Raw genomic sequence first — 15,868 nt, 5'->3', positions numbered from 1 at the left:
CCACTTCAGAGAGTCATTATGTAGGTGAAGAGAGAAGGTCAGTGGGACAAGGACTTTGAAAATTGTAAAATGAAATTTACAGTTCTGCCTGCAATGTTGCTGACCCTACTTGACCATACCCTCAGCTGCAGTGGTCACTTTGGAAGTTGGGCTGAGTGAAGGGCTTTTCAGCTTAGAGCCAATAAGATCTGTGGCTCTGACCTGGGCATCCTTCGACTCCAGGGCAGGTCCATTTCCAGTGATCCAACTCTTGGCAGAGCTGCCAGGGCTCTTCACAAGCTGACTTCTGCTGAAGCCCAGGCTTACCACATTGAAAGCCACTGCAGTGGACTGGCCTGTTGGGTCTCCTTGAGGGCAGATCACTGTACAGATCAGCCATTAATAGGCCTGCCACCCATTGCTTCTGATGCCTAGCTTTCTTTTCCTCCTGGTTTGTGTTAAAGCAGACCAGAGGATGCAAGTCAAGGGAGTGCCCAAGTCCCATCTCTAATCTTCAGTGGCCTGAACTACAAGTCTATAGTCACAGGCATGTTCTGTAGTAATTTTTCTAAGGTAGACAATGCCCATGAGGAAAATTATATTCTCACTTAAAAACTTTCTTTCCCTTTGGTCTGAAAGGGAGGTTTTTTCTACTTACTGTATACTTCGCTGATGGCGAAGTGAATCTAGCTATGAGATTATTATTTAAGTTCTTATTTTGGCTATGCTATGACAGAAAAATGTTAGCCATCTCTTTTATAAGGTCTAAAGATTAAATTGTGCGTCCTACAGATTCCTTCATAATAGAATTAGTTTCCTACCTTGAAGAGAATAGAGAAATGAAAGAACAAGTTGGGCTTAGAATAGAGAAATGAGGGAGCAAGTCCTAGATCGCTTGCTGACAATAGCAATATTACATGAATACTTAGCAAACCATTTCAACCATTAGATAACAACTTAAGAAAACATTTACCAGAAAGTCCAGTGCCTTCTAAAAATTTTAAGAATCATGTATTTGAAAACACCTCTTAAATATCTAACATGGTGTAGTTTGTTTAGCCACTAAACTTAAGCACAACCATCTAAAATGTTTTTAGTTTCTTTCTACCAACACGTTTAAAACATATGATACACAGATTCAGGTCACACAAATTAAAATGTATCTTTGATTGATTTTAGCAGCTTAAATTTATGGACAATCTTTTCTATAAGCCATTTAAAATAAAATGGCCAGCTCTCCTCCCAGGCCAGCCAAGTAATGAAAGTCAACAGAGTGCCTTCCCCTAGGAGGTTCACACCTCCCTTAGGATATACCCCATGTGAAGAGATAGATAGGTCTGGGCCTCTGAATTTACAAGGCCTAAAGCCCACCAGATTATTATCAAGCCCCTTCTATCAGGTTCTATTTGCCTCTCAATCAGAAAAATTACTTGTAGCTTAGACAGCACCTTTCTTAGCTCCTCTAATAATGACTCTGTCCTTTGTTCTAGGCCCTGTCTAGTGCACTTGGGCCTCATTCCTTTGTAATCATAACCTCTACTCTACCACCAATGGCTCTGCTCCCAACCTGTGTGTACTGATGGTCCTCTTCCCCACTTAATGCTGTATAATTGTTCAAACCTGGTAAATGCCACTCTTAGGATCATTGGTTACTATCCTCACTCTGTCTTTTATGACCTTGTCTAAATATGATCAGAGTCGGCGAACTTGGAAGGCTTCCATAGCCTTGGCAACTCATGACGACAGCCTAGGATGGTTACTGGCGCCATAAACTAGAGTGTCAATTTGTTGGGTCAACAACAGGAGCCACTGTGCACTTGCTCCTCATGTGGGATCTCTGTCCTAAATGTGCTGTACATTGTGATTTAATGCTATAACTAGTACTCCAACAGTATTTTTCACTTTGTGTTTCCATGTGGGTGCAAACTGTTGAAATCTTTATACTAAATTGATCTTCTGTATATAAAGAGAATTGAAACTGAATCTTGATGCAAATGGAAGGGGAGAGGGAGCGGGAGAGGGGAGGGTTGCGGGTGGGAGGGAAGTTATGGGAGGGGGAAGCCATTGTAATCCATAAGCTGTACACTGGAAATTTATATTCATTAAATAAAAGTTAAAAAAAATTGTAAAATGATTAATAAGTATAAGGCATTCATTTGCCTTTTTTGCTAGGCAGGGCCAGTGGTCTTCAGGCAAATAGTCTATCATATCCCATTGAAGATGAGATCTTTAGAGATCACTGATTATACTGACAGTCACCAAGAATGCACTGTGGAAGTGATGGCACTCGAGTGATTATGCCACTGGCCCTGGCTTTGAATTCAAAGTGTGTCTCCAAACTTGTGTGCGTGTTTCTTTTTTTACACGATAGAGTCCATGACTTGAAGTCTATTCCATGTGGTTACTGTAGTTGTTTGTTTTTGTCACCTTGCTTTTTTCAAGCTGACTATCCACTCAGTCCCCTGCTGATCTATTATGTTCTCTATGAGGTTGTCTTTATTGGTACTCATAGGTGGCACTTAGCACTCATATGGCACTTTTCATCTTGAAAGCACTTTACAGACATTAGCTAATTAATTTTCACATCACAGCATGATAGGTAGGTAGGAAGCTAATCTAAGCATTTGAGCTATGGTGATGAAAGGTGTGATACAAGTACAATAAATTATTTTTTATTATTCTTTGGAGGAGGAAGAGATGGTTATGTAATTTGTCCCAAACCACAAAAGGCATTTACATTGTAGTAGAAATTCATGCCTAGGCTGGTAAAGTTTGTTGTATTGCAGGCCCCCTTTTGATTCTGATTCTGTCTCCTCACAAAGACAGTGCAATGGGAGTGAAACCAACCACCTGACTTCCGCTCTCCACTCTGCAGGGGAAGCAGCAATATTGGCACTTGAGTCCCTTTCTTTGCTTCTTTCCTTTTTGAATGATTACACTTACTGAAATGAACCTAATGAGAAGTTTGAAAATATTTCCAAGAGGCCTCCAAGCTTATGTGAGAGAATGAAGGGTGGCAGCAGGAGACAACACTTGCCACAGGGGGGGAAGTATGGTGGAGTCATCATTTGCTTTTGTAATCTATGAGCCTCTCTAATTGAAAAAATAATGTTCTCACAATTGCTTGGGCAGATGGGAAAATAGAGAATGTGAGAACTGTTTGGCTTGACTTTCATAGGTTGTACTGATAGGTATCCTAGAGAGGAAAGAAGGGCAGAAATTATGGAACCCAGAAGTATTGGCTCTGAATCTTACCCTTACCCTTTGGACTCCAGTCTTAGGGATGCCAACAAAAGTCTCCAAAATCGATTTCAGAAAAGAGGATTTTAGTAAAACTGTTTGATGTGGAGATGTCAAGTTTCTCTAGCTTTTCCCTTCCTGGTAAGTTCATGGATGGAACTTAGCAGTGAAGCTACAAGATATCTCTCTTCAATCATATCGTCAAAAGTAACTTGAGAATAACACTCTGTTAGTATAGTATCTGATTCAGTGTCCTGTATCCAGAAATGTGGTCAAGACTTTCAACAGTAGGAATTTGGATTTTAGACTTTGGAAGTTGAGGAAGGAGAGGAAGCCATCACAAACAAATACTGAGAGTCAGGAATTTGTCTCAGAAATTCAAGATGTCGCTTGGAACACCTGCATCCCATATCACAGTGTCGGTTTTTGAGTCTTGGCTCTGCTTCTGCTTCCAACTTCCTGCTACTAGTATGTGGACCCTGGGAGGTAGCAGGTGAGGGCTCAAGTAATTGAGTCCCTGCTACCCACATGGGAGACCCAGATTGAGTCCTTGAATGCTGGTTTGAGACTGGCTCTGCCTCAGCTGTTGGCAGGTATTTGAAGAGTGAACCAACAGATGAAAGATAGTCTCTCCCTCTCCTCATTCCCTCTCACTTTCCTCCTCTCCCTTTACCTCTTTCCTCTCCCTCCCTTTTAAATGACTGAAAATATTTTCTTAAAAACAGAGTAAGTACTGATTTTTGATCCACTGGGCAATAAATTATCTCTAGTAGTTGGATTTCCATGGTCTCCATAATTTCTCATGCCAGTGGGTACAATATGAACACCTGAGCAGATGGCCCAAATAAGAGGGCAGATTTAACATTTAGTTGTTAATTTATTTTATGATGTAGGCTGTCATGTATTAAACATGAGATAAATAAAAGTGATGGGCTAATTATGGAAGCGTGCACTGCCTTCTAATTTCTCTGGAATTATGTGTTTAGTATTTTTAGTGTTTTTTAAAATCTATTTAATAGAGAGAGAGAGACAGACAGATTACACTAGCAAGAAGCTGGAGTCAGGAGTCAGAGAAGAGCATGGGATCCAGACGCTCTCATGTGGGACACAGAAGCCCCAACTTCCTAGGCAAAATGCCTACACCTACTTGTTTACTGTTTTGAAATATTCCACTTGCAGGAAGTTTTGTCACCAAAGAAAACTTTTTTAGTTGTGGAATTCCAACTTCGTCTTCAGAGAGGCTTAGCTGATTTCATTCTGCTATGTGAAGTCCTAGACTTCTTTAACACAATTGAGACTTTTTTTTTTTTGGTAGCTGAATCATATTTTAGACTTATATTTTTGACAACCTATTTCACAGTTGACTAGACTCCCCCTCCCATTCTGGGATTCTGTCCACTTTTAAGCAGTGGATCCACATTTGTTGTCATAAAAGGGCAATCTTTTCATTTTTAAAAGATCACTTCTGATTAATTCAAGATCTGTAACTTGTTTTGGTCTATTAATTTTATCATATTTCTTTCAAGAACATTTTGTTTGGGAGAAGAATGTATCAACACAGAAAAATATCTTAACAGTATTCAAATATCTGATTTTGTGTGTGTGTGTGTGTGTATTTTGAAAGTAAAAACAACTAAATTCTTTCAAGCTCAAGTTAATAGTAATATGAGGAGCATTGAAAACACTTGTGAACTACAGGACTATTTGCTTTGTGCTTAAATAATGAAATGAAATTGTTTTATTTTGTATTTATATTCTACTTAATTACATAAACAAGCAGTTTTATAAAAATTTGAAATTTTAGAAAAATAGAAGTTTACTTGTTTTCTAGCTTAAGATAATTATTGTCTAATTCAGAAATCCCAAATTTTATTTAGATATCTTACAAAAAGTGAGCCCCAAACAATAAAGTATAACAGCTTTATTACAAAAACTTACTTTGCATTTTATAGTTTGAGCATGGTGTTCATAAATGATGACATTAGTTTTATGTCTCATCTCATTCCAAGAAATATTTGATACAGCTTGTATGAATACATAAACCCAAATAGTCAAATTACAGATGAATTATGAGTCAAGAGTAAGGAACCATAGAAATAGAACATTAAAACCTGGGGAAGAGTTTGAATGTACAGAGGAGCCAAAGGTAAGCCACAAATTATCTCCACCCTTCATGGGATCCCAGTTAAAAGGGAAGAGGATCAACTGCATAAAACAAATGATCTACCAGAAGCAAATATACCCTTTACTCAGGGTAAATTAAGCTTTTATCCTGATAATTAAGTTGTTTTATTAGCATATTACTATAATATAATATTAGCATATTAGTATACACTTTTGAAGCAACTCTGAGTGTGGGTTTTGTTATTTGTTCATCAGGTTTTTTTTTTTTTAAGATTTATTTATTTGAAAGGCAGAGTTATAGAGAGACAGAGGCAGGAGAGAGAGAGCAAGGAGTTCTATTCACTGGTTCACTCCCCAAATTGCTGCAACAGCTGGAGCTGATCCACAACCAGGAGGCAGGAGCTTCTTCTGGATCTCCCATGTGGATCCAGGGGCCCAAGGATTTGGGCCATCTTCCATTGCTTTCCCAGGCCATAGCAAAAAGCTAGATCAGAAATGGTGCAGCTGGGACTCAAACCAGCACTCAAATGAGATAACAGTACTACAGGTGGTGGCTTTACCTCTATGCCATAGCTCTGGCCCTTGTTCATCAGTTTTGTTCCTTCACACAACCTAAGCATGTAAGACATGGAATCAACCTAAATGCCCATCAATTGAAAACTGAATAAAGAAATTATGGGATATGTACTTTATGGAATACCACACAGTGGTAAAAAAAAAAATGAAATCCAGTCATTTTCAACAAAATAGATGAATCTGGAAAACATCATACTTAGTGAAATAAGCCAGTCCCAAAAGGACAAGGACTATATCTTCTCGCTGATCTGTGATAACTAACAGAGCACCTAAAAGGAAACCTGTAGAAGTGAAATTGGCATTTTGGGAAGCAATGACTTGAACAGCCCTTGTCTTGACTGTTGAGGAGCAGGTTTTTTGTTTTTGGTTTTGGTTTTTTTTTCCTTCTTAATACCATTAGTTGAACTCTTTACCTAATATAGAATTAATCATATGTGTATAAAGTCAATTGAAAATAGATCCCAGTAAAAAATAAGGGTGGGAATAAGAGAGGAAGGAGGAAGTTTGTAACTGCAAAGCTGTACAGTTCTGCAAACTTTCCTATGGATTTACTTCTAAGGGTAGAACTAAAACCTTACCATGGGTTCCAAATCCCATTAATGGGTGGTAATAATTCCATTTTAAGTGTTGAAGTAATTGTATATATAGGATTAAATGTTAATGGGATCATATAATTAAGATGAAGTGTCTGGTAATAACAATAGATAGAATTAAAAAGGATACAGTGTTCCAACCTGGAAAGCAGTTCACACAGCAGACTCATAGAATGACATTCACTCTAAATAGCATTCTAACCTCAGAATCAGTCCTCAAGGCATTCTGGTCTAGCTGAAAAGCCCATGAGAGCATTTCAGGCATGGAAAGTCAAGACACTGTGACAAAAAATGTCCTACATGAAGGATCTCTCTGTGAGTGAGACTCCAGTGAAAAGAAGGGGCCAACAGAGAGGGATGTACTTTCCTCTGAAGGGAGGAGAGAACTTGAACTTTGCTTATGGCTTTGTCTAAATACTGATGAAGACTGTGGACTCAAAAGGCTTTCACAGCCTTGGCAGAGCCTTGGGTGATCAATAATGTCATAGATGAGTGTTAATTATTAAATTTACAATAGGAGTTACTGTGTACTTACTTCCCATCCAGGACTTCTGTCCTCAATGAGTTGTACTTTGAGAATTAACTGTAAAACTTGTTCTCAAACAATTTTTAATATTGTCTGTGTATGGTATATGTACAAACTGTTGAAATATTTATTTAGTGTAGATTTGGTCCTCTATGTATAAAGTTAACTGAAAACTATCTTAATGGAGAATGGAACTGGGAATGGGAGAGGGAGGAAGAAGTAGAGTGGGTATGGGAGTGGGAAGGCAGGTATGTTGGGAAGAATCACTATATTCCTAACATATTTAGGAAATTTGTACTCATTAAATAAAAGGTTTCTTAAATAAATAAATAAAACCTAAGCATAGTAGCATGGTGACTTAAAACAACAAACCTGTATTGTTTCTCTCTATTTTGTGAATTGTCTGGATTTTTTAATTAAATTTCAGCTAGTTTGGCTGTGAATGGGTGCTCTAGAATAGTCTTCCCTGGGAATTTTAGATGACTGGACCCTGTCTCTGCATGCTCTCTTACCCTCCTGAAAGCTACTCCAGGTTCCTTCACCTGGGGGCAGAAAGGTTTCTAGTAGTAAAACAGAAGAAGTGCCAATGGGCAAACACTTCTCAAAGTCTGCTTATGTAATGTTTGCTAATGTCCTATTGTCCAAAGCAAAGCACTTGGCCAACGCAGGTTTAAGAAATGGAAACAGGCATTATTCTTCTTGATGTTAAGATCTACAGAGTCCCACTGCAAAGGGTCATGAATGCAGAGGAAGGAGGAATTATTTTTTCTACTTTTGCAAACTATCTACCATAGTTGGGAAGCTTGTTTTTGACCTTTATGATACCCTTTTTTTTTTTTTTACAGTACAGTGGGGTTTATTCCCCTTTTTACAAAATTTTATTTGTAAATGTACAACAGGCTCCAAGGTAACACTTAGCTCTTAACACTTCATTCTAACTACGGGTGGCATAAGATGTTATGGCCGGGAATCGAGATGTTTAGCTAGGAATGCAATCAAGGGCATCATCACTTCAGGCACAAGGAACAGCTTACTTTTTGCCAGATTTCTTAATTCCACCTGTGGCCAGCGGGCCCTTCCCCGCCACCTTCGCTTTTAGCTCCTCGAGTTTCTTCTGCTCCTCTTTCTGTTTTTGCTTGAAAGCCTTATCTTCCTCATCCATCTCCTTGGCCTGCTTCTTGGGCTGTTTCAGGGGCTTCTTCTTGCCACCTTCCCGGCCGGACATGGCGCCTGCCGCCCCTTCCCCAGACCCTGCCCTATGATACCCTTTTGATCATTAATGTTTAGCTGAGGCCTGGAGTTTAGAGAAAGGATATGGTGTCAGCCATCATTTTTCTGCCTCTCACCTCTGAATGCACCCTTCTATATATTTGTTCTCTGATAACCAATGGAATTCCTTTAAGCATTTCTCCATGAAGTGAGCAGGATGGTTAGCCTTCTCAGTAGAGAGTACTGGAAGCATATTTCAAGAGGCTTCCTGTAATTTCTGCCTGGCTCAGAGGCCAGGAGTGTGGGCATGTGGACATCTCATATAGCATGTCTTAATACCAGGCCTAGAGCATGCTAAATTTTTGACTTTGCAGCCATCGTCTGGATATATCCTTTCTTCAGCCCTCTACACACAGACACCAGAAATCTGTGCAATGTGTAAGCAGCAGAATATATCCTAGAGGGTCATACACTGAGTGTTGTTCCATCTGTAAGCTCATGCTCTTCCTCTCCTACTGTTTAATCTACATACTCTGAAGGTCATTGCCCTTGTCCTTCTAGAAACAGGACTCTCACTGTGTATCCATGTCACTGGTTGCTAATTATCTGCCCCCTCCCTGCTATCCACAGCATTGCCTAGTGTTTGTCTTGCAACTGTAGACCAGCTCTGGTCTAAGTCACAAAAACTTGCTACGATGCTGGGTTTGAAGCAAAGCTTCTTCAGTGATGTCTGGTGGTTACAAGTTTGTCCTTCCTTGAGTGCTTTCTTGCATCTGGAGAGTACTATACAGAGTTTTCTTTCATAGTTCCTCTTAAATCATAGACAATAATTCTTATACTTATTTCTCCTGATTTCCATATCCTGATTGGATCTGGACTGCTACACTTACAATGTGAAAAAATGAAAGAGATGATGGGAAAATGGGAAATGGATAAAAAGGAACATGATCATTTCTTTCTTCCATTTCTGTAGGACAGAAGCCAGGGAAGTGGGTTAATGCTTTAAATTTGCCCACTCAAGACAGTATTATAAACAATTTGCCGTGGCATAAACTCTTTGGCATAAGTCTCATAGGTATTTTAAAGACTTATTTATTTGAAAGAGTTACAGAGAGGCAGAGGCAGAGAGAGAGAGGTCTTCCATCCACTGGTTCACTCCCCAGATGGCCACAATGGCCAGAGCTGTGAATGACTCCAGGATTTGTGTCTGGGCAACTAGAATGACAAATTCATGAATAGCAGGAGGGTAGGAAGAACACACTGAGGGGCAGGGTGTGGATGATCAGGAATTCAGGATTGCATAGATTGAGTCGTGGTGATTTTTAGTTATCTAATTGACATTATTGGATAGGAAGTTGAACAAATGCATCTGGAATTCAGAAAAAAGACCTGGTGTATACATACAAATTTGAGAGCTACTGTATATAAATGCTCTTTAGAGCCACAAGCCTGGTAGGATCTACGAGGAGGTGAGAAGGTGAAGAGAAGGGATTGCCACATTGAAAGTTGAGGAGGGGGCAGAGAATCAGGAGCAGCTAACCAAAGAGGCACAGAAGAGCAGGCCAATGAGGAGAACAAGAGAGGATTGCCAGAAAGCAAATGAAGGAAGTGCTTGAAGGAGGATGCAGTAGCCAGTTATGTCAAATGCTGCTGATGGTCCAGGGAGAAGAGTGTAGCCTCGCCAGCTCCTCAGTAACAGACCAGCAGTGGTCCAGAGGACACTGTATGCATCTAGGGTACATAAAACACTCCCCAAATTCCACATATCCAGCAGCCCCTCGAAAGAAGGGTGGTAAAATGGAGGAGCTGAAATACCAAGATACAGTGTTTAGTGAAAGGTTGCTTCAATCACTTCATTTGCTTACCTTTACATATTGGATTAAAAAGGTTCTGCCTACCAGGGAGAGACTCAGAGGGATGCAACATCAATTAAATAAGTAAAGGAAGCTACATTTTCTTTACACATCTGAATGTGTGCCAAGTAATTAAGTGACCTCACCTCATTAATGAAGAGTCACACTCTGAAGGGTTTATTTTTAATGTACTGGACTAAAATATAACTTTCATTTGTAAAAGTGTAATTAACAATATAGACACAAGCTTCATGCATATGTTGACTGTAAATGAAGTACATCATTTGTCATAATTGAACAGTGGCCCAAATGTCTATAGACGTGCACCAGAGTGTTGGGACAATGCTGGACACATAGAATAAATCCAGTCATGTTTTTAGAGTTCATTTTTTTTCTTTTGAGTCATCTATTCTCATGGATGAGGTTATACTAGTAATGTTTCTGTAAAAGTGTGCCCTAGTTGTTTGCCTGCCCTCTAAGAGCCATGGTAATGTCTCAAGCCACAAGAGAGGCAGGTGGTAATGAATGGACTTCTTAAACCACCAAAGAGAAAAGGTTAAAAGAGGAATAATTAATTAAAACTTGTATGCATTCGTCTACTTTTTGTTACTTTAACTAAAATTTCTGAGAGAGGAGTTGCACAGAGAAACAAAGAGGTATTTCCAGCTTACAGTTTGGAGAGTACAGCTCAGGATCAGGTGGCCCAATAGTTGGATGTCTGTAAAAGCTGGTTATGGTGGGTGCAGAGGCACCATAACAGAGAAAGCTAGGCTGAACTTGAACTCAAATACTATTTAATACTGTCAAGAGAATCACACTCCAAGGGCACTTACCCAGTGACATAAACACCTCTCACAAGCACCCCCAAACTCCAGCACCACAGTTTGGTCAAATGTCTACCCTTATTCCATCAACCATTAATACTAAAACATCAGATTTAAGCATCTACCTGAGTTTTAGGGAGACAAGTTCTGCTGTACCCATAATATTGTCCTTCATCCAGACACGGGCCTTCATATTATTCTTAATTAAAAGAGCTTATGTCTGTGAACTCTTAGAATCACCAAGTGTCTGAACTATCCTCATTTTCAGTTCCAGAAACTGAGGATCAAGGAAGCTATGGGGTTGCGCCATTTATTAGATAACAGTGGTGATGGTTCTTGACCCTGTCCAGTTTTAGTTCCAATACATCATCGATTATTCCGAGTTCATAATCTACATTAATTGCCTTATGAATTTGGTTTGATTTTTCATTTTAAACACAGTAATTCTGATGTAACTGTGAAAAGAAGGGACTGTGAAATCATTTGTATTTGTAAAATCTTTCTATTTACACTTAATGTTTATTTTCCATAGTCCTTGCTTTCAAAAAGGATAAGTGGTTCTGACTATGAAGCTGTAGTAGAGAACTTGAGCGTATGCAGGACCCATTTTTTTTTTAAGATTTATTTATTTATTTGAAAGGCAAAGTTACAAAGAAGCAGTGACAGAGAGAGGGAAAAGTCTTCCATCTGGTTCACTCCCCAAATAGGCACAGTGGCTGCAGCTGGGCTGATCCAAAGCCAGCAGCCAAGAGCTTCTTCTGGGTCTCCCATGTGGATGCAGGGTCCCAAGCGCTTGGGCCATCCGCCACTGCCTTCCCAAGTCATAGCAGAGAGCTGGATCAGAAGTGGAGCAGCTGGGGCACAAACTGGTGCCCATATGGGATGCCAGCACTGCAGGCGGCAGCTTTACCCACTACACCACAACACCGGCCCCAGATCCAGTTTTTGATACAAATGAAAAGGTCCTGGGAGCCTGTGGGGAGGTGGAGAATGTGTGCTGGAGCAGCGAGAGGCTGTGTTTTGCAGGCTCATTGTTACACTACCTCCTCATTGTCTAATTTTTACATGAAATCCAAAATTTTGTGTGTTGGCAACTTATTTAGTACTTCAAAAAAATATGTAGGAAAAAAAAAAGCTGGGCAGTTGAAATTTAAAAAAGAACCAACAGATCTATGGGACAGACTTGGCCTGAGGCTGCCTCCCTGTAAGTCTGGTATAGAGGTCTGAGTTGTTTTGCAAGCTCTGTTACTAAGGAATTCCTGTGGTCCAGGATTGCACTAAATCCTATGGGGAAAGGGTAGAAGGAAAACCTACACATTTCAGGGCATTTTTCTTATCTTTTGGGAGTTCCAAGAAAGTTGGAAAGGTCAGTCTGTAACTAGGGAGGCATGTCATCAATATTTGAATACCATAAACTACAGGTATTTAATAATTAAGAGGTACAATGGGGGTACATTCAGATTGATATGTTGCTTCTTTGTTCTGCATACATCCTTTTTGCTTGGCTATGAAAACGGATCTGGATCCTTCCTGTATTTTTCCTCTTCTAGCTCCCAGCTTTGTTACTGTAGTGGGAGAGGGTTTTGCTTCCTGGTTCTGGTGTGCTAGTTTGAGTCTTCCTCAACTGCTTCTCGAGGACCAAGCACCTCCTGGTAAATGGCTTCCTTGGTACCTTGGGTGATGAATTTCTGGAAAGTTACAGAAGGGAGATTTCCAGCAAGTGCCACCGGTGTGTTATCAGCCTGCCATTTTGTGAACCATAGACCTGCGCTCACCAGGATCTGAATTTCAGCTCTAGGAATAGATTTGTTGTTGTTGTTCTCTGGCATTCTCTACTTATTAGCCAATCCTGTTTCTCCACTCCCCTGTTTATGGTTGAGACTTCTTTATGTTAAGATTCTCTTGATACGATTACTGTGTAATTTTGGTGTTTTGGTTGTACTGACACCGATAAAAGGTGCCGCCTTCCCACCTCCCCTGATTCATGATTTTCCCAGGAGTCATGCCTGGGTTCCTGACTGCACCCTGGTGCTCTTTGTCCTTTTCAGCCACTACTTGAATGAAGATGAATGTCCTGGTTCTTGATATCTTAGTGAATGATTTATAGAGCAAACACTGGCTCAAAACTGACCAGAGTATTTCCCATAGTTTTTTTGTTTGTTTTGTTTTTGTTTTGTTTTGTTTTTAAATCTGAGCTGGAATGATTGAGATAGTCTTAGGTTAAGATGCAGTGGTGCCTATGTGTGGATGTATGTATTCAAAAATACTCATTGAAATGAATCCTTTAAATGACTGCAGTTATTACATGTCAAATATAACTCAAAATAGGTAATGAAAAAGGAACGTCAACAAACTTGTGCTCTGGGATTTGAAACTGAGAATGTAAACTGTCTGAGGCATGAGTTCTACCTGGGTGGGGAAGGTCAGGCTAAGAGAGGGAAACTAACACACCCAGAGGGACAATAAGAGCCAGGAGGCTGGAAGTTTGCAGACTTTGATCTCTAGGTCTTTTTGTCTCCAACAATAAATTTTCTATTATTTAGTCTTGTGACCTAACAAATTCTCTGTTTTGCAGAAACTAGTTCAATTTAAATTTCTTTTACTTGTAACCAAAACATCTTCTCTCCTCTGCTATAAAAATCCCCAACTCCTTATACTGCTCTTCAGTTATAATAATATCTAAACATATCTAGTATCTTCCTTTCAGGGCTGTGCCCCCTCTGAATGTGAAATCTCCTAGGTTGGATTGTGATAATTCTGATGTTTGCACCCCTATGCAGATTACAGAAAGAGGGATACCTAGGATGCATTCATATTTTTATATTTTGATTTTTTTTTTTTTTTACTTTTTGACAGGCAGAGTGGACAGTGAGAGAGAGAGACAGAGAGAAAGGTCTTCCTTTTGCCGTTGGTTCACCCTCCAATGGCCACTGTGGCCGGCGCACCGCGCTGATCCGAAGCCAGGAGCCAGGTGCTTCTCCTGGTCTCCCATGGGGTGCAGGGCCCAAGCACTTGGGCCATCCTCCACTGCACTCCCTGGCCACAGCAGAGAGCTGGCCTGGAAGAGGGGCAACCGGGACAGAATCCGGCGCCCCGACTGGGACTAGAACCTGGTGTGCCGGCGCCGCTAGGCGGAGGATTAGCTGTTGAGCCACGGCGCCGGCCCTATATTTTGATTTTAATACTGTGAACATTTTAACGGAGCTGTGTGATATTGTTGACTCATTTTGAACCCATGAAGAACAAAATTCAACTGTACCTTACAATATACCTTTATAAATCTGTACCTAAGCTATGCTGTAACTATTGATTTTTTTTAAAAAATCTAAAAATCTAAATGTAGGGTTTTACCATTATCCTTCTTGTTAGTTTCAGCAGCTTAACCCAACCTGTCAAGATCTTGATCCTGTCATCTGTCATATCAGTTATCCCTCCTGGCTTCATTTCATCCCCAAATGGGATTTACATGATCCTACACCATAAGCCACTGACAGAGTATTGAATAGGGCAGAACCCAGTGAGGAGCTTTGAAACATGTCATAGAGGTTTCTTCTGTATTGACATGATTTTAAGAAATTTTTTTGTACTCTGGTGATCTTTTCAGCAGATATCAAGAAAAAGTTTGGATTGTGAGAAATGACTGCATTCTGGGTATAATAGGGTTCTTCAGAGAAAGAAGCAATAGAGTGTGTGTGTGTGTTTGTGTGTGGTATCTGTGTGTGTGTGTATAATTAAAAGATAATGCCAATTTTCTGTGAACTTTTAGAAGAACTGTCATGTGTGCATATATATGAAAGTATTTTCAAAAAGCCTGCATAAAGAGATAGAATTAAAACATCAATTGACGAGTGGCCATTTGGCCTAGCAGCTAAGATGTTTGTTAAGACAACTGTGTCCCATATCAGAGTATATGCATTCGATGCCTGACTTGGGCTTCCTGCTAATGCAGACACGAGAGGCAGTGGGGAAGGCTCAGATGACTGGGTTCCTGCCAACCATGTGGGAGATATGAATTGAGTGACTCCTGGCTTCAGCACCAGTCTGGCCAAGGGCTGTTGTATACATTTGGAGAGTAAATCGGCACATGGGAACTCTCTTCCTCTCTGTCTTTCACTCACTCTCACTCTCTCTCTCTCTCTGTGTCTCAAATAAATAAACATTTTGAAAAATATTATTGCCCTTCATAATGTAGGAAGGAGAGGACTTATCTAAGGAGTGAAAGACCCAAACAGAATAAAGACTGACTTCCTGTAAACAAGAAGGAATTCTGGTAGTGGACTGTTTTTGTACTCAAGCTGCAGTTCTCTGCATCACCAGGCTGCCAGGCCATCCCAGATTTTGGATTTCCTACAATCACATAAACTATTTATTTAATCTCTTTCCCCGCTGCTGCCCACATGCATACTTCCAAAAAGTTCTCAAAAGATGAGAAAAACTTATTTTTAAAATAAATTTATTTTTTATTCAGTCCACTGTTAACACAAGAAAATACCATCCCAGAAACAACCAGAATAGTGCTTGGCCAGAATACCTGAGCACTATGGGCTGGCATAGACTGAATGTTTGTGTGCCCCTCAAGATTTATTTGTTAAATCCCTTACTGCCAATGTGATAACATTTGGAGATAGGGTCTTTGTATTTAGATGAATTCATGAGGTGAGGCCCCCGTGATGAGATTAGTGTTCTTATAAGAAAAGGAAGAGACTGGAACACTTACTCCCTCTGCCACTTCTTCCTCCCTCTTCATCATGTGAGGATGCGGCATGAAAGCAGCTGCCTACAAGCTGGGAAGAGAGCTCTCCCCAAAACTGAGCGTGCTGACACCCTGTTGGTGGACTTTGCAGCCTTGAGAAATGTAAGGAATAAATGCATGTTGTTTAAGCCACACTGCAGTATTTTGTTATGGCAGTCTGAGCTAAAATAATGGCCCAGCCAAGTTGACAC

At 40.2% G+C, this 15,868-nt stretch overlaps 1 protein-coding gene across 1 annotated transcript; it reads right to left on the bottom strand.

Annotated features, from left to right (window-relative positions):
- Nucleotides 1–7,902: 7,902 nt before the first annotated feature.
- On the bottom strand, nucleotides 7,903–8,288 carry LOC133767586 (translation machinery-associated protein 7-like). Its single transcript, XM_062202022.1, has one exon. The coding sequence runs from the start codon at nucleotides 8,261–8,263 to the stop codon at nucleotides 8,069–8,071; it is 195 nt and encodes a 64-aa protein (XP_062058006.1). The 5' UTR covers nucleotides 8,264–8,288; the 3' UTR covers nucleotides 7,903–8,068.
- Nucleotides 8,289–15,868: the final 7,580 nt, after the last annotated feature.

Source organism: Lepus europaeus, chromosome 10 (assembly GCF_033115175.1).
Source record: "Lepus europaeus isolate LE1 chromosome 10, mLepTim1.pri, whole genome shotgun sequence".
Classification (NCBI taxonomy): domain Eukaryota; kingdom Metazoa; phylum Chordata; class Mammalia; order Lagomorpha; family Leporidae; genus Lepus; species Lepus europaeus.
This window is presented reverse-complemented; position numbering and strand designations above follow the sequence as displayed.